The following is a 23,726-nucleotide window of genomic DNA, read 5'->3' as shown; positions in this document are numbered from 1 at the left end:
TAGTGTTCACTGTATTAGGTATGGGCATATGGCCGCACCGGTCAACCGGTGCGGTACGGTACCGTACCGGTATGGTCCTAATTCCGTCGTTACGTACCGTAACGTATGGTTTTTCAGTTTTTGTTCATATTTTAAACGATCATACATTACCGGTCATTCAGTTCAACTAAATAAATTTAATGTCCCTTAACAAGTTACAAAACTCTTGGATTCATACTTTTTTAATTAGATATTAACACCTTGGGTGTCGTGGCTCGATAACCAGTTTGGTTCCCCGCGACTTCCCTTCCCCAGTAAAACTGTGTAAATTCTATTTTTGTCGTAATTTATGATTGTTATATTTTTTACTGGTTGGAAAAAATAAACTTGACTTGACTATCACATGGTTGTTGGGAATTTTTGGGTGTTGTCAAAAACTGAATATAACTGAATACAACTGAATACAACTGAACACAACTGAAAACAACTGAATACAACTGAATACAAAAACTGAACACAACTGAATACTACCGCACACAACTGAATACACGGCTCGTGGCACGTGACATAAGTTTGAAAATGAATACAACTGAATATAACTGAACACAGCTGAATACAACTGAAAACAACTGAACAAAACTGAATACGACTGAACAGAACTGAAAACAACTGAATACACGCAACGAATACAACTGAATATAACTGAACACCACTGAATACAACTGGAGAAAATGGCACGGGACGCATAAGATTCGTGACGTCATCACTGATTACGTCATAATAGATAATGCGAATTTTAGAGATAGCCCCTCAAGCAATACATCAAACGTTTCAGAAGGATGAGGCGGTTTCATTACGGTTATTTGTGGCGTGATTGGTGACGTCATTGCTGATTACGTCACAATCGATAATGCGAATTTTGGAGATAGAACATCGAGCAATATAGCAAACGTTTCAGAAAGATGAGGCGGTTTCAATACGGTTATTTTTGGCGTGATTGGTGACGTCATTGCTGATTGCGTCACAATCTAAGATTTGAATATTCGAAATATACTGGCGTGCAGTATAATGCACCTTTGAGACAAACGAGATGGTTTGAATGTGGCGACTTTCGACTAAATTTATGACGTCATTAGTGGTTACGTCATAATATCAAATGCAAAATTTCAACATATAATCACGACTAGTATATCAAACGTTTCTGAAAATGAGACCATATTATTACGGTCATTCGGCGTGTTTAGATACGTCACCGCTGATGACGTCAAAATATTTCGACGTGATTTGTGGCGTCATCACTAATTACTTTATTGACGCTCGTGCAAATTTTTGAGATTGAGGTAACACGAAATCACTGACAATGTTACATGATGCATACTCAGTTTTGTCTACGAAGCAAAATATACGCGTGGCTTGTTTAGGAGGTAATCAAAATTTGCCTAGAGTGAAGAACAGTGGTTGAATGAGCGCCGATGCTTGTACATATGATATCATTTTATTTTGATACAAATGTATAGGAATCGTGTGGCCTCTCGTTTGGTTGGTAGCCAATATTGGGTATGGTGAGCTAGCTAGATATTTCAGGTGCATGAATTTGACTTAATGATGGAGGAAGCCGTAACCGATCAGCAGTTACGTGAACCACATTGCGACGGCGATAAGGCCAGCAAATCTGGATCCAATGAACTGAACCGCCTGCCTTCTTTTTATGGGATGAAGGTGCTTTAGTCTTCCTATTGTCTTGCATCCTGTGCCGGTATCTGCGGTACTTGGTGCAGTAAACCCAAACCAAGAACAAACTGAAAGGCGAGCATGATTATCTTAACAACAGCAAAGAAAAGTATGTAACATCACGTTTTGTTTTATTCGTGCAAAGAAATGACATGTTCATTAAAGCATACACATCAGCCTAACCAACGTGAAAACAATGAACTGTTAAAACACCAACACACAAACGAACTGTAATAAAAGATAAAAACACGAAGCCAGTGACTATTTTGTCCGATAGCTCATCAAAAACACTGGATGAATAAGCTATGTGTAGTGAATATTAGTCTGTGTCATAATAGGAGCCACGTTACATCTCTCCATCTACTTTTTTGCTGCTCTTTCGGCCCTAGTTCCCTTCTTTTGTCCCGGCTTTCTGGCAATGTGCGATTTTCTTGGACAAAGAAATGCTGGGTTCGACGCTTCTTCCATTTCGTTTTCAAGGGGAATATGGGAACGGTCTTTTTCAAAAATTAATTTTTGAAATATTTTCTCTTTTTGGCCCTCTCCCATCTCTCGCCATACTGCATTGCTGTAGGAATACTTTTTGAACCTTGAACTTAGGGAATAATTGCCCCTGCCGTGAATGGCTCTCCGCATGTCTGTGTACTGCAAAATAGCATGGTCTTTAAATTTTTTGATTAGTTGAGGCAGCTTTTGTGGCTTCCAATCAATGTCAACTTTTATGAGGTTGTTCATCGACTCAGAATTGTTGTTGGTCCACAGCGCTTTTTGCATTAGCCCATTCCTCGGTTTGACAACGTACTCTGCAAGCAGAGGCATAATCTGTGCAGTTATATACCTCTTGATATCTTCGGGGAACTTTGAAATAAGCCTTTTGCATTCGACAGATTTGGTTTCAAATTCCTCATTTGAAACTGCTCTGGCAATTCCATCATCCCCGAAAAGAGAGGATAACAGCATTTTTTTCGACTCTTCGGAAATCGACCCCTTTGTCCGCAACAAACGCTGCACATTTTGGATCAAGTGTCGTGTGCATAGAAACCGCTGAACTCCCGGAAAACACTTGTCAAGAGCTTTTGTTAAAGCAAACTCGTTGTCACTTCCAATCCTAATTTCCGAAGTGAAAGCAGTGGTTGATATCCTGGAGCTCAAGTGAGAGAAAAAGTGACAATATGTCGTGAATTTTCCATCCCAGTGGAGGTAAATTGGGCCCAAAAATATAGGATTTTCACCAGTGCTATTTCTTACAACTTTCGACTGCTTGTACACTATTATAGTGGCATAACAGGCACCAAGGTTAAACGTGCGATCAACACCCAAAATTGTTTTGTCACTTGTTGTTGAAGCTATTCGCTTGAGATCAGCGAGCTGATTGTTGGTATACAAAATCACACAGGGTGGGGAACCTTTGATTACCGCTGCCTCTCGCACGAAGTCATCTGTCTGTACCATGCTTAGCACATCAAGAACCCCATCAGCGAAAGTGCGTGAACCCTCTGTACCCCAACTGTCTTTTTTGGCATGCATTTTCCTATATCTCACTTGTCGATAGTCCCTCGGGGCATGAATCGAATCTTCGCCAATCATTTTCTTATAGATTTCCCTTGTGGACATCCTCGACTGCACATGATCATCGATGTTTTTTACAACTCCAGGAGGTGTTCTTACATACTCACGCTTGTTTCGTTTTGTATTTCCATGGGGAGGCATGGGCTGTTTCGGAAAAGCTCCCAGGTATTCAACGACAGCTTTCCCTTCACCGATGCAGGAACCATCGTAACCACGAAACCAGGACACCCGTTTTCGATAGTTCGTGTTAGCCTTTAGTTTGCTGTAAACTCTATGAAGAATTAGGATATCTTGGGTGTCGGGCATTGGCCGTACATGCTCTTTCCTGAATTTTCCCCCGGACTTTTTCTCTGTGTAGAAGCCATCTTTATCTTTTCTGACGAATTTCAGGTTGCCATTTTCTTCAATGAGGAAATATGCTCTGGTAGACCCTGCTTTTACACCACACCACGCGCCACAATCATCTGGAACAAAATTCCTCTTGTTATTTTTTCCCAACTGTACCACGAATCCAATGTTGCTTTTCGGACCAGTGGGGATTTCTTTTTCAGCAATAACCTCTGCCAGCATAGTTGTGTAAAGTTCATTGGGTGCACGAAATCTGCCACTCAATTGTATTTCACGCTCATCATTTGATGATTCGAAAGCAGTAGATGGACTTGATGTGGTAATTGGTGTGGTAGCCCTCATCTTTTTTGGCTCGAACGCATCAGCAGAGTCATCGCTGTCGTCACTGATATCCCAACCAAATTCAAAATTAATCTGGTCAAAACCGATGCTAGTATCAGAACTGGTTTCATCAAAATTGAGTTTTCCAAATTTGAATGGGGTAACGCCTGGAGAGTCAGGAATAGTATTCAAAGCCTCCTTTACTGGGGTAGAATGGAGAGCACCAGGATTAAATTCAGTTTCTTCAACAAGTGGTACAAAGTGATTTGGAATCCAGTCAGAAGTCATCGTCAGTTCTGTTGTTGTCCACATAATCCACAGATCTACGCCAACTATTTCTCTAGGCTTGATGCAATTGCTGAGAAACTTTGGATATAAGTCCCTTGTCCCATTAACAGGGGGGTACAGCATGTTCACTTGTCTTTTAATGATGTTAGAGAGTGCCATTATTGTCCAAGCTGAAGAAAAAGCACCAATACGAGTACAGTCGACACAGGCTTCGCGGTAGTCCGGGGACACATGACAAACAACTCTCCCCATATCAGACTGAATGTATTCGTCTTCATTATTGACCATTTCGATGCAAGTTCTTGTCCGAAGCTCATTAGCCATATCTTCAGAATCATTCAGAAGCAACGACACTGCGTTGAAAAGACAATTACCATCTGCTGTAGTCTTAAGTGGGCGTTTGCCTTTCTCCAGTCCATGCTTTCGCAATATGTCCAGTGAGTGACGATCAGTGGATGTATGGTACTTGGTGATATCTTTTTCATGACTTATGAAATATGGCATGATATGCTTTTCCCTGATTGTACATGCACAAAAAATGCCCCAATTCTTCTTGGCACTCTAGAAATAGAAATGGAGATTAGTTGTGAATCACCAATCACAAAATTTATGGAAAATGATGTTTAATTCCGCTATCAAGCATCCCTAATGGCGTTTCCACCATCACAATACTTTAAAATTCACATTGACCCCATTGAGCGGGAACCATCCGGGGTTTGTCAAACCGATTGGAACAGACACAAAATCCCATTTTCACCTTCGGGAAAAGTCGTCATATGGTTATGGAGAATGAAATTCCGTAAAATCTTTCCCATCAATACTGTGCTTAATCTATACATAATCGAATGGACTGTGTTCACCCGTTTTACTAACAATATATCCATCAGACAAGCAATTTTCATTCCCAAATTTGTAATAAATTCCGTCATGTGGAAATTCATTATTTCATAGTTATTTTTCATCGTGTTGACATAAACAGCGTTAACGTCTCGTGGCAATCCGTATTTACTAACTGCACTCAATATAATAATAATTTATAGCCTCAGTAACTCTTGGCAATTTAGCGATCGTCCGTAACTTTGCTCAGAGATCAGCGCCTACATTTTGAGCGAGTGCGCGTGACTTTACTTTTAATAAATTTCTTTATAAAAACACTAGACGGATGATGCACAATCTGTAATTAGGTCTATAAGAACGGAAGAGCGGTGAATTACTTACTCTGCGTAAGCGATGGAGTGCAGTCAAGAAGTCGAATGAACCATCGTCTTCCGAAGAGCACTTTCTGCATATATACGATGCTTGCGAGAGGTTCCCAAGTTCCATGATAGATTCTTCTTTCAATTTCTCGCAGGTGCCGTGGAACCAGTTTCCACATATTTCGCATAAAATGCTGTGGCTTCCTTCGGCACAATTCTTAAAGCATATGCCGCATGGTGATTCACTGGATTGATCCATCTCCTTCAGTTCTTAGTGACAACTTGAATGGACTTTCTCAGTAAAAATAGTCTAGCTAAATCAATTGCATAAGTTACCTAATACATCCAAGGGAAAGAAAGGTTCGATGAAATCTTCGCTTGGTACGAAGCAGATTTAACAGAATTGTACAGGCTAACACGTAACAGAGAGGCAGCAGGGCTGAGTGCTGTATACATAAGGCTTTGGTCGCAATCATATAACGGTTGGTATTCATCCGAGGGCAAGCGATACAGATTTGTAGTCCTGTCGTAAGATACCTTGGTTACTACTCGCATAAACCACTTACGAAATTATTGCTTATGATCTCATCGGAGAACTAAGACCAACGAGCATCCAAATAACCTAACACCTTGCGCGGGCGAAGTGTCAGAAGTCTTGTTTGAGGTTTGAAACGACATCTGGTGACCTGTGACCCCGGAGACAAGTTTTCAGCGTCAAATGCGACACTGAACTAATTTTCGCAATTTGATCATGTGGTAATATTATTAAAACAAGCGAAAATATTCAATCCAGGTGTCAGTGATTCATCGCCAAGTGCTTTAGTTAGAATACAAAACACATCCTTCTTCAGCACTTCCGTAAGCAATCCCGTACTTAACAAGGAATAATGGGTGGTTTGCAGCTAGGCGGTAGGCTACAGCGTGCTCAGCGTTAGGAATACACTCGACATCGCACCTTCGATCCCTCTGCGTGGGTTTGCAGGTCCGTATCACATTCGGAGGTTAATTTTATGCGAGAGGGTTGCTGTACTCCTCGACACTATTCACGTTACCGCTGGTCGGTTACGGATTTCTTCACCATCAAGTCCATACCTCTAAAAACAAATACCGTATATGCTCGTTTAACCGCCCGGTCTTGATTAAGCGCCCGTTTGAATAGCCGCCCGGTGTGAAAGCTGATTTTTCAGTGGTAGAGAACAATAGGAAATAAGAAGCGTATTATGAGGAATTACTCTTAAGACGTGAATAATTTGCGTTTGACATGGAAAAAGGATTAATGTCGTCAAATATTTGTCTTCAAAGATACCGGTATCGTAATTTTTGTGTATAATTTCACTTTAAAAATAACAAGCGCTCCTGCTTGAATAAGCGCCGGTTTGAATAAGGGCCAGGTTAGTGAGTTTGTTTAAAAAAAATAAGCGCCCGGGCTATTAAACGAGCAAATACGGTAACTGGCTAACTAACCCACACCTGACATGGATGGTAACCGGACGAGAGGTCGTGGTTAGCCCTAGGATCAAGCCGTCTTTTGTACTTTACTCTCCCCGGGGATAAATATGTAAACCTGTCAAACAACTGAAAACGAACTGTCTTTACTAGTGTGCACACGAATATTCAGATCTGCAAATGGACTGCAAGCAATCTATCGTAAACATCCGATGCCACAATAAGCCGCATTATAATACAATAGTATGTTAAATAGTAGGCCTAAGCAGGGGTTGGCAACCTTTTATCGCTCGCGGGCCAAAATTAAAGCTTGCAAGTCATTAGCGGGCCGCACATATTTTAAAAAAAAGTTAAAAACCGAATGGATGGCCAATGAATCACCTTTTTCACACAGATCCGACGTTAAATTTCAAACAGCGCGCGAAGACTGATCATTTGAATATTTTCTGCGCCATTAAACCATTTGGACTCGGCATCAACTACGTTTTGTTGCCATTTGTCTAATTATAATAAAATTATAGGCTCATTAAACGAGATTTATATACTTGTTAGATTATAATATAATTTAGTCTAAATCAGTGAAGCGTCGCGGGCCGGATTATATTGCTCGGCGGGCCGGATACGTCCCGCGGGCCGTAGGTTGCCTACCCCTGGCCTAAGCTATAGACAGGATCGAATCTAGACGATGAGAAATAAACAGGCTACGACATTTGTGGCCCCTCTTCAACAATGAGATCTTCATAGAATATATTATGACGCGATGAATTGATTTTGAAAATTGCTTGAAAATGAATTATAGTTCAAAAATTAAATGTTGAGACGAACACGCGGCGGTGAGGGGCGGATCTGGTCGGAGAACACCGTCATAACGAAATCGCCTCTAGTTTTCGGAATCATAAGAACTATACCTGTCCCTGTGCTATTTCGAAAATTCGCATTGGCGATAACGATGTGATATGTGATGATATCATCAATCACGACAAAAGTTACCGCACTCAAATCATCTCGTTTTTATTAAGGGTGCATTATACTGCACGTCACTATATTTCGAATATGCACATTTGTAATTGTGACGCAATTTGTAATGACGTCACCAATTATGACACGAATAACCGTAATGAAACCACCTAATCTTTCTGAAACGTTTGACGCGTTGCTCGAGGGGCTATCTCCAAAATTCGCAATATCAATTATGACGTAATCAGCAATGACGTCACCAATCACGCAAAGAATAACCGTAATGAAACCGCCTCATCTTTCTGGAACGTTTGATGTATTGCTCGAGAGGCTATCTCCAAAATTCGCATCATCGATTATGACGTAATCAGTGATGACGTCACGAATCTTATGCCTCCCGCGCCATTGTCGAGTTGTATTCAGTGGTGTTCAGTTATATTCAGTTGTATTCGTTGCGTGTATTCAGTTGTTTTCAGTTCTGTTCAGTCGTATTCAGTTTTTTTCAGTTGTTTTCAGTTGTATTCAGCTGTGTTCAGTTATATTCAGTTGTATTCATTTTCAAACTTATGTCACGTGCCACGAGCCGTGTATTCAGTTGTGTGCGGTAGTATTCAGTTGTGTTCAGTTTTTGTATTCAGTTGTATTCAGTTGTTTTCAGTTGTGTTCAGTTGTATTCAGTTGTATTCAGTTATATTCAGTTTTTGACAACACCCGGAATTTTTTACTATTTGGGCCTCACTCAGAAAACTTTGTCAACCCCTGTCCTACAGCTTACTGGCTTACGATACCTCAACAATTATTAGATTGTTCATATCTGAAACATGAAATAATGGAATTTACATTTGATATTCAGCAAACTGTATATGCTGATATATGATATTAAATGTTTTCTGTGGTTCGAAAAAGTTTTTACTCAATTAGATGATTACTGGATTAAACTATTTGGTTGTATCAGAATTTCTTATTGACAAATTACTTTTATTCAGAGCTATAACTGTATAATAAAAAAATTTAAAATGAGTTGCTTTGAATCCTGTGTTAAATGTCTTGGTCTGGTACCATGGGCATCTTTGATTGCTCTTGTTATCTGCTGGGCAGGAACAGCATTATTCTGTGGTACGGGGCATGAAGCTCTCACCCTATCATTAAAGGTGTTGGTGGATGCAAAAATTCCCGGATTTTCTCAAGGCACATCTAATATTGATGAAGTGTAAGTTGGAACAATGAAAAAACTTGTCTTCCCTATTACAGTATTAATTTCCAGTGTATATTTTTTACAATTTTTCAAAGATAACACTATTATAGTTGGAAAGTTTATCGATTCAGGTTCAATAAAATTAAAATTCTTTGATATTTGGAAAAAGTGATTCAGAATAATTACTATCAAATTAATGTCATTTTTCTGTGAAGTTTCATATTTTATAGTAAAATCCTGCTGTTTATTACCATTTTTCATTGATATTTGATATATGCCAGTTTTCTGCTGCTTAATGAATCAGTGCAAATGATTTGAAATAAAAATTAGCTATGAAAATAATCGAGATCTAATGAGATATGAACATGCTTCATTATTGTTCAAAAGCTCTCGTCTATTCCCAATTTCAGATTAATTAAAGAGATAAACATTAATATTGAATATTATAATTAAATAATTTTCATTCTTATTCAGGTTTCAAGCATTCAAATACGCTATATATGGTATTGCACCTTTCATGTTCATTTTAACAATCCTACTTCTGGTTGATGGAATACTGGCAACTAGAGCAGTCAAAAAGGAAATTGAATTTAGTTGTAAAACAAACAAATGTGGAATTTGTGCTGGAATTTTGGTAGGTAGTACCAGTAGTTAATGAATTTAATAACGACTCCACCAAGGTGGACCATCCACACTGTTGTTCTTTTTAATCTTTTCTACTAAATTGTTAATAAAACTACTATTTTTTGTCCGGAGATGTCCTCTTTTGTGTCAATGATTATTTTATTCTAATGATTCGGATATTGTACAAAAATTAAGTCTCAATTGAAATTACACGTCTGACGTCTTATGAGTACCTACAAGTAGTTCGCATTCCTTACCAGCAAAACCAATGTCATTTTTTCAAATATCGTTCTAAATTGCTTGCGTATTGTGATAATTTATTGAACAAAAAATCTTTAATCACTTGGAATAAGAATTAACTGAAAAGATATCCTACGGTATGTGACAATCTCCATAAAAACCAGCAAAATTCAATTTTTGAGTATACGTAATATTCATCAGTGTGGCTTGTTTTGTGGAAATAAATATGTTATAAATTAATATGGATTTTATTTTCATATAAAATTAAATGGAAAACAAATTCATCATATACCAAAATATTTTAATGTAGATAGGCTATCCCTTATATAGGTGAATAGTTCTAATCTAATGGTGTAATTGCAATCAAACTGTTTAGTATTCAATTTATTGAGTTGTTGGATTCTTCAAAATAACTCAAAAATTCTGAACTATTTGTAATATATGTAATGCATAGGGAATATGCTTCTTTCTTTGTATATTTTTGTACATTGCTCAAATAGACCGCCTAAGGTTTTATAGCATTAAATTTTATTGTTTTCTTTATGTCTATGAGTACTAACGTGTATGGTTTATATTAATTTTTCAAATAATTAAAGCCTGGAGGGTTCTAACAACAACCAGACTGGTTTTTGGACCTGATTTATGCACGCATAAAATCTAAAATAAAATTGTGGTTATAATGTTTACATTAACAGGTGAACATTTTGAATTATACAGTATTTTAATATTTTTCAATAATAATAACCAATATTTTGTCTGTTTCATATAGCCTATTGATTATACCCTTCCGAATGTGCAATCTTTTCATTCTATTTGACTCGTAAAAAATATGTAAAATCACATTATTTGATGCGTCATGAAACGAAATAATATTGGAGAAATTATCATGAAACAATTCCAAATGGACATTTTTCGTTTAGGCTATCTTCAAGTAATACACAACCCTTGGTATGACAATTTCAGAGTCTAAAAAACAGGCTCATAGAAGCTGGTTGGATTCTGTCATATATTCACAGCAAAAATTTTATATCTTTCCCATTTTCAGTATTCTGTGATAACATACCTCACATCTGTGGCTTGGTTGTTAATGTCTGTGTTTGCTGGTTTACCTATCTACTTTTTTCAAGTGTCAAATACACAATGTGGTATTGTTTTGGATCAACCAAGTTCAAACATTACTGGAGTATGTATTGATTTCGTCCAAGCAGGTATAAATTTTTCGTAACTATTCCTATACTTGATATTCAAATTTCAGCATGTAACAGCATTTCATAGTTAATTAATAGAATTTTTTTCTCATATGCATATCCTTAGTGCAATTTTAATGCAACAGGGTCCATATTTGGGTGCTGTTGCCATGGAATAATTCAATTTCAGTAATAATACTGTAAATTAAAATTATATAATATGTCATATAATATTTTAAATGAGGAATGTGCAGATATTATTTAATACTTATTAATTTGAGAGATTCACATATTTCTGATTAAAATCACAAAATTTTTATTGCTTTTTTGAATGCGATTTGGTAAGGTTTTGCTTCAAAGGCACATATTACCGTTCATAAAGTAAGTATTCATAAGTAATATTGATATATACCGTAGTATTGTCAATTTGTCATATAGACCTACTCCAACAACGTTTTGTTTTCAATATTCTGAATTCTAATAATTTGTCTCATTTGATTATGATTTACCATATATATATTACTGGGTATATATGTTCATAAAAAGAAGTTTTTAACGAATGTTTTGAATTTGGGAAATATGCAGAGGAAGAATCTTCTGCTAAAGGCAAGTTTAAGAGTAAATTACACCACATTATGAGATATTCAAAGAAAGGGTTTAATTCCATCTATACCTGACAGCTGTTTGTAGAGCATTGTACCAGACAAAAGTGTAAGTAATAAAATTTTGTAATTTACCTAAGACAACATGTATATATTATATTCAGGACTGATGCCTTACCAAAATGCTCCTGAAAACTATGGCAAACTTTGTGGGGAAAACTTGAAAACTGTCTGTGACAGTAATGATGTAAGTGCCACGATACAATTCAACTAATATTTTTAAGAAGTGCAGTATAAAGATTTGAGATAAACCAAAATGATGGGAAAATCTGTTTAAAGCCTAATCCAAAAAATGGAAATTGGTACAGTTAACTAAAACTGAGTTTTAATTCAAAACGATAAAAAAAATGTGCCTTGTTCATTCTATAGATTATAAAATTTTGTATCCAAATGCATAAACCTTCTTTATAAAATTGTAAAATTGTGAGTCAATGTACTATACTGATTTCTGTAATATAATAAATCAATTTGTTCCAACCAATCTCTACGTAGTTGAAAGAAGAAACTGGAACTATCAGTTTTAGAGGAAGATATAAAAATTTGCCAAACTGTTAACAAAAGGAAAGTACCAAAAACTAAACAAACTAATATATATTTGTTTTCAGTACACATTAACATATCAGATGTTTTTGATTGCATTTGCTGGATCATGCATAGTTGTCTTAAGCTTGGTGAGTCCTTGATAATTATTTATCGAACTTGATTTTCTGATAGGTTTCCCTTCATGCATATTTACTTTGTAAAAGTGAAAATGGTTTGGTGGTTTGTCAAAGTTTATAGTTTCAGGATACTGTTTTACTTTAGCAAATAAAGTAGATAAAACCGTGACTGTAAGTGACAATACAACAGCACATTCTTGAGGGATACAAGTTTTATTGGTGAATAATTTACAAACTTTACAGGGTGGTCAATCAAGCATTGTCAGTCATACAGAGGTATTTTTACAAAGAATGGTATTGATGTAATTGTAAATATTTATAGTTTTTTTTTTTATTACAATTTTGGAGGAGGCACTTCATGGTACTTGCTTGATCAACAACTTATTTAAAAATACTCCATTCCAGTCCATTTGAAAATCAATTGAGCAATTACGATTTGACAAATTGCAAAAAAAACTATTTTTCGAACTATGCTCAACTGTCATTGATTTATGCTTATTATATCTGTATGCCCTGGGGGCATCTTTTGCTTTTCAGTCCCATCATGAAATCTAGCGACTGTCAGTGCACTAAGATATATGTGCATATGCATTACTAATGTGCATAAAGGCAGTTTTTATAAATTTAGCATAGCTTGAGCAACACAATAAATTTCGGGAACATGATTTTTTGCTGCCAGTTTCAAACTGAAAATGGATTTTATTGCTTTACTAGACATTTGGATTTTTTTTACCAGATTTTGGCTAAAGTTTCTAAATCTTCAAATTTCATAATATTTTTCCATAAATTTTACGATTTAGGAATCTATAGGCTTTAATAAGATATCAGATCACTTCGTATCAACTTGAAACAAGCATAAAAATTGCCTGATTTTAGTTTTTGGCAATTATTTGCCAAAACACAGCGAAGAAACGCTGACAAATTTTTTTGCAAATGTTCCATCATGGGCCCAATTTGTCGAATCCACTATTGCGTCAAAATTGTCTAGTTTGATTGACTTCATTCGCTTATTCTAGAGATTTGGATGCCACTGCCACACTATGTTGTTAGAGTACAGTCCATGGATTTTCTATGATATTTGTGATATAATGATAGTATATTGCAGATGCATACTAAACTATGAAAATTTTCAGAAACATTTCCTGATGGCTCTCTCTGCAAATTTTGCCTATATTAAGATGTCTCGAAAATTAGCAGATTATCAAAATACCAAATACCAAGAAGAAATGGAATTGAACGACATCATTAATACTGCCCGGTCGAATGAAAGGCTGACTTACAAATATTAATCTCAGCATTCAAGAATAAATGGTGTAGACAAGCATTTGATTTTCGTCAACATACTTTTTCTGTAAAAACTTTTACACTTTTTTTTTCGTTTCAAGAAATATGACATTGTTCTATATTGCTGCTGCCTTTATGTGAATGAATAAAGTTGCAATTGAATATCATTACTATTCAGAGGAACAAAAATTTAATGCCAAATTGTGATTTCCATGAATGTTTTATTGCATCATAACCAATGCTCAATTAAATTGTGAAGTCTTGCCTTATATCCGAATACTATGGTGCTTATTAAAATAGACTTTTTTAAATTGATCGTTAGGTCATTTTTTTGTGTGAATTTGCTATAAATCCTCTGCATTGCAAGATGCTCTATTTTCTTTTATACTGGTACATTTATGATTTCTAAATTTTCTATTACAAATTTGTAAAATTCAAACTGGAATTACTTAATTCAAATTGTTTGTGTCATTTTGCTTCACACATATTTTTGCTGCTTATTAAAATGCATAATCATGACCTTTTTAATTAAATTATCAACTACAATGAATTTCTTACAATTAATTTAGTCCTATTAGTTCGAAGATAATAATAATAGCATATATGATCAAATGTGTTTATTGAATCAAATGTCAATTTATAGGCCTTATTCACTTAAAACATTATTACCATTCGATACGACTTGATAAATTGATGATACTTTTACCTTAAACATTTTGAGAACGTCTGTTCTAGAAACAGTCCTAGGTTCCTAAACCTTGAGTATCATGAAGATTGTTTAGAATGTGGTTTAATGATATGATAATCCCCTTGAGATGGATGGCCAAATCATTTTATTGATTGCATACTTTTGCTTGATTCACTCTTTTTATAAGCCAGACCAACTATTTCAGTACAGTTTGACTCTTGCCAACCCTTATGTATATCTGGTTTGGGAATAAATGGTGAATCTTTTTCATCTATATGTATAAATTCATTGATTTCTCTACTAAACATACTATTTTTTATTATATGAATACTATAGAAATGATGAAGTAAATAAAAATGTGAAATCCTAAGCTTCTGTGCGTTATGCACAGATTATCCATCACAGAAAAATATAGAAACATTTTTTCCCTTCAATCCATTTCTTTGTATTCAGAACATTGGCACAATTAATATGTGCCAAGGTGCAGTTTTTTTCTCAGGGTAAAATATTTTAAAAGTAAAGTAAATTTTTCGTAAATAATATTGTTATATCAACCAATATACTAGTAGATATATAGTGAATAGAATGTATAGATATAGTATATTTATTGCTGCCGCCTGTTAACAGTTAATTGAGATCAAATTTCTATTTTTTTTGACGAATTTAGATTCAAAGTCTAAATGAATATTTGCAATAAATCATGATATAACCATTTATGAGACTTCCCAGCAAGTGGCCTTTATTAGGATGTGTGTACCTTTTTATTCAAAAGCTTCACTATTATAATTTGATAATTTCTGCAATTTTACCATTCAAGATGTATGACACAATCACAAATCCAGTTTTATCATTGTGGGATGATATGTTTCATTGCAATGCAGTCTGTGTATATCTCACTGAGTGAAACCAATTGGTAAAGTCGGCCAGTTGAAGGTCTTGACTCTTGAGCATCTTTGTACCAAAACTTCTAAACAGTTTGGGTGATATCTAATTTTTGTTAATATTTATAATGATATTTTACTTAGTCAAAGAATTGATACTTTCTGTATTTGCATTACCTCTCAGTGCCTATATTGTTACGCTAGTAGAACATCCTAAACAGTAGTTATATATTTGTTTATTCCAAAGAGTATAAAAATTGATAGTGCATACTTATCTCGAGCCCATTTCATCTTTCATGGTTTAAACCCCAACCCTTCAAACCAAGTAAAGAATGATACAATGAATTCCTGCCAGTGATAAGTTTTTATTAATTCCGGCGATAAAAAATGACTTCTATTCTAGTGATACTCTTTTGTTTTGATATACAACGTGAAGATTTGGTCAGTTTACATCGTAGTCTCTGGTGAGCTCTGCCAGACACTTTTGAAGTAAATCTTCCCACCTTTCGAATTTCACCCTTCTCCCATCATGTTATTCGCACAATTTTTTTTCTTTCCTCATGGTTTACTTTTAGCAGTGATCACTGGGTGCTTTTTATTAAATTGAAATGTTTACCTTACATCCATTATTACACCGACTGGTGCTTGTTTAATGATCAATTCTATATTTAGTTTTTAAATTCTCATTATAAAGAGTATAGTATATAGATCTATAGAAATCGAATCTAGAAATATTGTGATATCATCTTTTTATATTCTGCATGTTTACATGCAACATTTTTGGCATTTTACAATCTGGTACTATTAGTTGTTTATATATATATATATATATATTATATATCATTAGTATTCGGTGCTCAATTTAACATTGTGCCATATATTTTTTTGTTCGATTTTTTTTTATTAGGAGTATAGTGATATAGAGTTGCCAGGCAACAACAACAACTTTGCATCCTTCATTATTCAGCAAAATAAAATTTGGCATGAGTCAATTTTGTTGTGGCGACAAATGTTAATATCAAAGATAACAATTTTGTGGAAGTTGTAAATTTTACTACACTTTTTCTGGAAATAAATGTCTCGATGGAGATTTAGTTGCTAACTCTGTTTATTACTGTCAAAAAAATATTGTGCACTTATATGAAGATGGCTTGCCTTGTTTTTTTTCATATTACATGTATGACAAAGTTCTGGTATAACGTAAAAGGGATCTGATTACAAATGGTATTATGATGAACAAATAAATTCAACTGGTCTGCCATCAACACTTGTCTAATCAGCTATCTTTGTGAGATCGAAAATCATATTTTGTAACTTGCATGGATGTACTCTTTGGATAGTTTTTCTGCATTATATAAAAAACATTCGTCGTTTCCTTCTCAAACTTATCGTTTTAAGAATTCAATTCAATTTCTGTACTTTGTGCCTATATATTGCCTTTATCTTGTCATTTAATGAGCTGCTCATTTATTCAGCTGCGCATTGTCTTACTGTTCAGAAGGGGAGTTTTCTCCAGTAAAGTGGACTAATATTTGCTACAAAATGTGTTTTAAAGTACCTTTTAATAGATGTCGATATAGGTAATATGGCTTCTGGAGAAATAAATTCGAAACTCATACTCGTGTTGTAATATACTTTGCGTTTCTATTGAATGTTGGCGTCTCGTATTTTTTTGATGGCATCAACGAAACGGGGAAAAAAGTATGTATATGTGTGCAAATGAGTAGCAATGAGTGGTGGGATTCAGCCGGTTCTTTTGAACCGTCTCACGGAATTTTATGAGATCAGCGAACCGGTTAGCATTACTGGTTACTGTCAATGGTATGTTTGTAACAGAACCGGCTAAAAAATATGACTTTTGTGAAGGAACCGGTGTACAAAAAATTTGAATCAGACCACTGCATGTAGGCCTATCGTTGGCGCTTAAAAATGACAAACTTTTTGAAAATTATTGTAATTGACTCAACAATTTCATCACAAGTCGCGGCTTACCACGAAGGAACAAGGGGATCGAATGTTAAACGAAGTTGTAGCCGCTCCATTTACGAAATTTGGTGTTCAGCGACCAGGCGTATTTTATATCTGACGCGCCAAGTTAGCTCTGTTGGAACAGTTGCGCATTTAGCGTATAGAAGTCTGTTTCTTGGAGTTGGGTAAAACTTTTGACTTGATTTCGATATATTTATGCAACTACATAAGCTACCAAATAAATACCCGAAGGGCATTGGCCTCATTGGCATTATTTTAGGTGAGTGAACACGTACCACATCTTCTTGGCAAAACCTTCCATCTTATATACATTTTGTACGTTTTAAACCTTATCTAAGGTTTTGTTCGCTCTCCTGATTTCATAATCAGGTTTTATTTATATATTTTTACCATTCATTTTATTGTTTTGCTGATTATGGAGTCGAAATAAACTTATACTTATAGCTACTTCGATTTTCATGATATGATCATAGCCATTATATAATGACTCAATCAATCAATTTTATTCGGTCACTCGGATACAAACAAAACTCTGATATGATTATAGAGGGTTAACATTCTCTGTGATATGATAACGTATCCATATTTGTGAGAGTTGCAAATGCCACGAGCTAAATTAACAGCAACTGTGTGCACAGATATGAATTCTTTATAAAAAATTAGATATTTCAGATAAAATTACCTCATTCTGAAATTTGTTACTTTATTCGGTGACTCTCGACACCACCCGAACACGTCAATTTGTTGACTCTTGGCTCTGTTTTGTGCTTGGATCGCTAAAGTTATATTGATATTTTTTCTCTTGCCATTTATAAAGAATGTCGGACTTTCAGGAAATAAGCTACGATAATCCTGTAGACGGAGATATTTCAGTTCCAATACAGCAACCAGAAGACGATTTAGATGAATTGTCAACATTGGACGAGCCTGTTAGAGTCACATTTGTGAGTAACTCACTATACTGCTGTAACTGTTAACACTTTATTTTTAAATGATGGGCTACTACATAGTTAAGTATTAATATATATTTCTGCGATCTATGATTGCTCTAGTGCTAAGCTATGTTTGTATGTGCAGATGTTTTAGGGAGGTGTAGCCAGTCTGCGGACGATTTCATTCAAACCGCTATAAAACAAAAACCAATATTTCTAACTCATTAATTTTTTCATAGTATGTGCATTGGCATTTATTCTACACGCTAAACCTCGAATTAACTTTCTACGATCAGGGGTTAAAGCTATACAAACCACCAAAGTATGACACTCGGGAGACGTATTTGCGACCGAATGACCAGTGTGCGACCACGGATTTCAAGCCTTGAACATCGTTTCTGCTGCGTCAAGACTAGAGCATAGAGGCGCAGTTCTTACCACTTCATGGCAGCTCCTGCCACGAACGAACCGCGGCAGCTCTTGCCATAGTTTTATAGCGCTATTCAGTAATCAGTATTAACTGTATATTCACAAATTAATGTACCAGATTTTAATTGATCATGTGGAATTATATCTACTTAAACTCTAACCCTAACCCCAAATCAATCAAAACTGTATCCATAAGAAAAACGTTCCAACTTACCCAATATTTGTCACCATAATAGACAGCCCTGTCTTTACGGCCCACCTGCCGTGGTTACGGCAGCAAAATTTTACCTGCCATTGGTTTTCAATTTGCTGCCGCGGTAACGGCAGCTCGACATTGGTTTGTGACAGCTAAAAAGTCAGTTGCCATGAGTTTGGCCGTAGCGGCCATGGTATGGAAATACCGCCATGGTTTTGCGGCAGCTGCAGATGCCACAGAATACTTAAAACTGCACTTGAGAGCATAGGCAGCAATGCGTGAAAAAATGGGGCTTCTAATCGCATTTCTGACAGTCATATATTTTAAGAACACGGTCATTTCGAACAAAACTCGTCAAGTTATATACAAAGCACCGCATCACAGCAATCAAACAGACAAAAACACGGTGGTCGCAAATTGGTCGACAAAGATATTATCGGCGTATTGGAAATGCGCACCCCCCTATTTTCCCTCCTTTAAATGTAGAAATGCGAAAATTTAAAGATGGTTAAAAGAAACACAACTCTACCCCCTTGCCAAGTTTCATCTATTTATCTCTTATATTTGTATGGATTTTCAAATTTTTTAATAGGACAATGGTAATGGCGACATGAAAAAATGATTCATTTTTTTTTTTGGTCGGGTTTTCAGTCGCAACTTTTTTGCCGCATTTTAGTGTAATTTCGCAGAGCTATATGGGACAAGTGGACAATAACGTTTGAGAAATGCCGTCGCGTTTCGTTAATTTTTTCGGCATTAATTAGATCGATGAAGTTGATGGCCGCAATTAGGTCGTGGCCGCAAAGTGGGTAAGCCACCCTAGATCCGTAAATGTCCCAACATCTTCATTATAATCTATATAACTTTTGTTCTAATACAGTTAGCTAACACTTACAAGATCAATTTTTTCATGACAGATGCTGATTCTAAAATTATTGTTTTCTAGATGAGAGATTTCAAAGCTATCGGTAGCAAATTTGTCCATGTTGTTTATCCAAAGAAAGACAAAACCTTACTCAGGGATTGTGAGTATTTTTGAAATGTGTTATTAATAGTTGCTATATCTATATTCATTCAACTTATACGTACGTATGATAAAGTCAGGGAGATCGTAATTTGAAAGTTTGCAATTTTCAAGATATTTATGGATTTATTATTTTTCCTTTTTCAAGTTAACTTGGAAGCCTTATTTCCACCTTTATCAGTTTATGGAACCCTGACCCTAACATTGGTTATTGCTGAATGTCTTCTCTTTCATCCATTCAAATTTTTATATGTTAGAGCCTGGAACAAGAACCTATCATTAACTAACTACTGAACCTAAAGTCATTGTGTTGGGTTTTCTGTTCATACTGCTATTTACATTTATAGGTTGAACTTGTCACACAGCTGTGTCCTGGTTAGGTCATCATTGTCTTGTTCACGTATCTTGTCACCATTACTATGTTCATTGTTTTTTATGCTGTTTTATATTGAGACTATTAAACATGCATACATGTACTTGATGAAGTAATTTAACTCTACATAACAAATTCAAAATTTGTTTAATATTAAATTGAATTTATTCTAATTTTGTTTTTTTCCAGGGGATTTATGGGGTCCATTAATACTCTGTTGTCTCATGGCAATATTTTTGCAAGGTAAGTACTGAAATTGATAGTACATAAGACAAGAGAGCGATGCTCAAATATATATAGACACAATGTCATGAAAACATGGAAGACAGCCATCACAATGTCATAAAAACGTCCCATAATTAATACAGAAATGATAAAATAATACAAAATTATAGTGCGCATTTTTATGGAATATCAGATCTCACATAAAATTTAGAAACAAATACAAGTAATAGCTTTCCAGCAAAAAATACAATCTTCAACCACTTAAAATTTCAAAGCAATTCGTCCAATAGTGAATGAGAAGAACGATTTTTTTCGTAGGGTTACAAGAAGAAGAATAACAAACATACTAAAGACTCTGAAACATGTTATGTTTATTCTAATTCGAGACAAGCATTTTATACGATGCTTCTTCACGTCTTTCACTCCAAACACAGCCCTGTACAAGCAATCACTGACATGTAATGAGTTATTATATGGGAGAAGCTACTATTTTTTGAAGGACAGGAATGTCTGGTGTTTCTTACCCAATTTATTGCACCTTATGTGAGGTAGTGGGCATGGCGTTTAAAACCGATATTGTTATTCTGGCACTAGGCCTGCGCCCAATAATAATTTACTGATATTTTGCAGTTATTTAATTATGCATCTAATGCATATTATCACTTAAGTTGTTAGAAGAAGCCTACAGAAACTCTCCTTGGCAAAAAAATTCTTTGAAAATATTTAAAAACTTAAATGCTCGTGTCTGAGTATGTTGTCAAATATACTTAAATTGATTCTCATTGTCATAGGTCAAGCTACAGATGAAAAGACTGGTGAAGGCGGCCCACAATTTGCTGAAGTATTTGTTGTTATTTGGGTCGGTGCTGCTGTTGTCACACTAAATTCACAACTTCTTGGTGGTGAAATGTGAGTACAAAATCTGTATTTATTCAAAGAATATAAAATCCATTTGTTGGGTTTGCATATGTGGGTAATAACTCATACATGAGAAAAATGAATTAAATAGTCGAATAAAATTTATTAACAAACTACCCAACTTCAGAAGTATTTGTTGCCAGTTTTTTAAACCAATTCGGTGTATTATTGCATTTGTTGGATATATCAGATTTTACAGGTCATTTTTCCGAAACCTCTATGATTTTATCTTATCTTATTTGCTGAAACAATAGCTAGCAAATTTTTAGTGATTGGTGGTAACCTCTTGAAGCATGTGTATATTTTCTCTGAAGACTGTTGTTTAAACCCAAATTTTGCTAATAAAATATTGCGTCACCATGTACCATCAACTAGTGCCATGTTCATACATTTCGGTGTTGCCAACTTGTTTATTATTGAAAATTGAGTTTATTATGAAACTGTTATATTTAATATTTTTCAGATCATTTTTTCAAAGCGTGTGTGTTCTTGGGTATTGTATGTTTCCTCTCGTCGCTTCACTTATTTTTTCCTGGCTTATTGTACATTTTATTTCTCAAAATATTGGATTATTTATTGTTCGTTTTATAGCTGTTTTTCTTGCATATGGATGGTCAATATTTGGTAAGTATTGATCAATCTTATTCATGATTAAATAATGTCTTTGAATAATTGGAAATTCCTGACTTTTATATGAAAAGGCTTTTTACAGAATTTTTGAAAGGACTATCACTGAGAAATTCAAATAATGACCACTAAAGTGTTTGAATATCTGTAGGGTATTTGTCCATTAGCACAAAATTTTTCCCAAACTCTCGACATTTTTTTTAAATGACATTTTTTTAAAATTTTTGTGGCGGCCCCGCGTTCGTTGCTACCAGGTGGTCAGGCAAAGTTATAAAGACTCTGTAGTGTACTATGACAGATTGAGTATGTTTTGATCTTCATATTCATATATTTGAGCGGTGCTCTCTTGTTATTAAATGTATCTAATATAGTTTACTGACCTGAATATATGTTTTTCTGTTACAGCCTCTGTAGCATTTCTTGGCGATAGTCAACCTCCGAATCGCAAAGCACTTGCTGTTTATCCTATCTGTCTATTTTATCTCTCATTGGCTTGGATGATTGTGACTCTAACATAATGATAAGAAAAAGTGCTGTTATCAAGGTCATGCCATCTCAATAGTATGGTACAAGATAATCGTCAGTTGTTCGAAGTGTTCATATATTCAGCACTACATTAAGACCAGATAGACTGGAAAGTAGATTTGTCCAATAAGTTATGATATCTATTATACCTGACTGGAGTAAGCATGGTCATTTGGCACTCCAGAACCCAAGACACCCTGAAAACTCATGGCTAGGACATATCTGAAAGTTAAATAGTAACTTCAAATCTGGGTTGAAAATATATTTCTTTATACCTCCTTTGTTTGAAGGTAAAGATGGAAATATGCATCCCAAATCATCTCTTTGGAGTTTATATCTTGCTGTGCATTCAGCTTCAGGTTACATTTTATGTTATTGTCTTGCGCAATACATTTTTACAACCTGCTGCATTCTTGCAAGTGACGAGGTGTGAGATACTGTGCTCTTCGATCGCTTTTAGACTAATCAAATGTTTTTCTTATATTAATCGCATTCAATATTGGTAGACGCAATGCATTTTTGAATATATATGTTAATATAACGTGTCGCTTTGAGAGGATGGAGTGGGTATGTGCAGAATGGCGGCTGGTCACCAGGGGCGTGCCAAACTTCACTGCTGCCCGGGGAGAGTTTCTGATAATGATGCCCCTTACCCAGTAGTGGGATTCAGCCGGTTCTATAGAACCGTCTCACGGAATTTTATGAGATCAGCAAACGGGTTAGCATTATTAGAAAAAACATGTAACAGAACCAGCCGAAAAATATGACTTTTATGATGGAACGGCTGACAAAAAAATTGATTCCCACCACTGCCCGTACCTAATGTCAAATATAATTCGGGGGATAAACAGATTATAGACGTCGTTACACATGAGAACAAATAAGTCAAAGGTCAATTAAGATAGAAACGTTTGTTCGTCAAACTGAGCAACAAATTCACATGTATAAGATCGAACTCCAAGTCACTTATTTCTATGTCCAATCGCTTCTTTGCTGTCGACAAATGTCAGAACGAGAGCCTCTTTCGAATTTCATTTCGATGCTAATCAAATATAAACTTGACCTCGAATATGTTTTTATCGGAATAAACTTTGAGAAAGATCGCCCGCAACTAGCAATTGAGTAATGCGGCTATAGCCAATTAATTGTGAGTAATACACAATATGCAGTTGGAAAAACATCCCAGCCAACTAATGAAGTAAGAAAATCATTTTTTTGGAAAATCTCTGTTTC

At 35.4% G+C, this 23,726-nt stretch overlaps 3 protein-coding genes across 3 annotated transcripts; 2 read left to right on the top strand and 1 right to left on the bottom strand.

Annotated features, from left to right (window-relative positions):
* Positions 1–407: 407 nt before the first annotated feature.
* On the bottom strand, positions 408–6,151 carry LOC144432185 (uncharacterized). The gene is made up of 2 exons (XM_078120345.1): positions 5,455–6,151; positions 408–4,797 (listed from the first exon to the last, which is right to left on the bottom strand). The coding sequence occupies exons 1-2, from the start codon at positions 5,689–5,691 to the stop codon at positions 2,071–2,073; spliced, it is 2,964 nt and encodes a 987-aa protein (XP_077976471.1). The 5' UTR covers positions 5,692–6,151; the 3' UTR covers positions 408–2,070.
* A 2,666-nt stretch (positions 6,152–8,817) lies between these two features.
* LOC120340684 (neuronal membrane glycoprotein M6-b-like) lies at positions 8,818–16,873 on the top strand. The gene is made up of 6 exons (XM_078119834.1): positions 8,818–9,045; positions 9,505–9,664; positions 10,940–11,102; positions 11,848–11,930; positions 12,349–12,414; positions 13,536–16,873. The coding sequence occupies exons 1-6, from the start codon at positions 8,852–8,854 to the stop codon at positions 13,689–13,691; spliced, it is 822 nt and encodes a 273-aa protein (XP_077975960.1). The 5' UTR covers positions 8,818–8,851; the 3' UTR covers positions 13,692–16,873.
* A 1,108-nt stretch (positions 16,874–17,981) lies between these two features.
* LOC120340799 (protein YIPF6-like) lies at positions 17,982–23,034 on the top strand. The gene is made up of 6 exons (XM_039409167.2): positions 17,982–18,188; positions 19,748–19,826; positions 20,388–20,441; positions 21,215–21,332; positions 21,805–21,965; positions 22,374–23,034. Exons 1-6 carry the CDS (start codon positions 18,063–18,065, stop codon positions 22,484–22,486), a joined length of 651 nt encoding a protein of 216 aa, XP_039265101.2. The 5' UTR covers positions 17,982–18,062; the 3' UTR covers positions 22,487–23,034.
* Positions 23,035–23,726: the final 692 nt, after the last annotated feature.

This window comes from Styela clava, chromosome 14 (genome assembly GCF_964204865.1).
Source record: "Styela clava chromosome 14, kaStyClav1.hap1.2, whole genome shotgun sequence".
Lineage (NCBI taxonomy): Eukaryota > Metazoa > Chordata > Ascidiacea > Stolidobranchia > Styelidae > Styela > Styela clava.
The sequence above is the reverse complement of the archived record's forward strand: the minus strand, read 5'-3'. Positions and strand labels throughout refer to the sequence as shown.

Excerpts from the sequence above, each read along its gene's own strand:
- LOC144432185 (XM_078120345.1), bottom strand. The coding sequence starts at position 5,691 with ATGGATCAATCCAGTGAATCACCATGCGGCATATGCTTTAAGAATTGT. Across the intron at positions 4,798-5,454 it reads CACTCCATCGCTTACGCAGA|AGTGCCAAGAAGAATTGGGG; the intron begins GTAAGTAATTCA and ends TTCTATTTCTAG.
- LOC120340684 (XM_078119834.1), top strand. The coding sequence starts at position 8,852 with ATGAGTTGCTTTGAATCCTGTGTTAAATGTCTTGGTCTGGTACCATGG. Across the intron at positions 9,665-10,939 it reads GAATTTGTGCTGGAATTTTG|TATTCTGTGATAACATACCT; the intron begins GTAGGTAGTACC and ends TCCCATTTTCAG. Across the intron at positions 11,931-12,348 it reads CTGTCTGTGACAGTAATGAT|TACACATTAACATATCAGAT; the intron begins GTAAGTGCCACG and ends ATTTGTTTTCAG.
- LOC120340799 (XM_039409167.2), top strand. The coding sequence starts at position 18,063 with ATGTCGGACTTTCAGGAAATAAGCTACGATAATCCTGTAGACGGAGAT. Across the intron at positions 19,827-20,387 it reads CAAAACCTTACTCAGGGATT|GGGATTTATGGGGTCCATTA; the intron begins GTGAGTATTTTT and ends GTTTTTTTCCAG. Across the intron at positions 21,333-21,804 it reads CAACTTCTTGGTGGTGAAAT|ATCATTTTTTCAAAGCGTGT; the intron begins GTGAGTACAAAA and ends AATATTTTTCAG.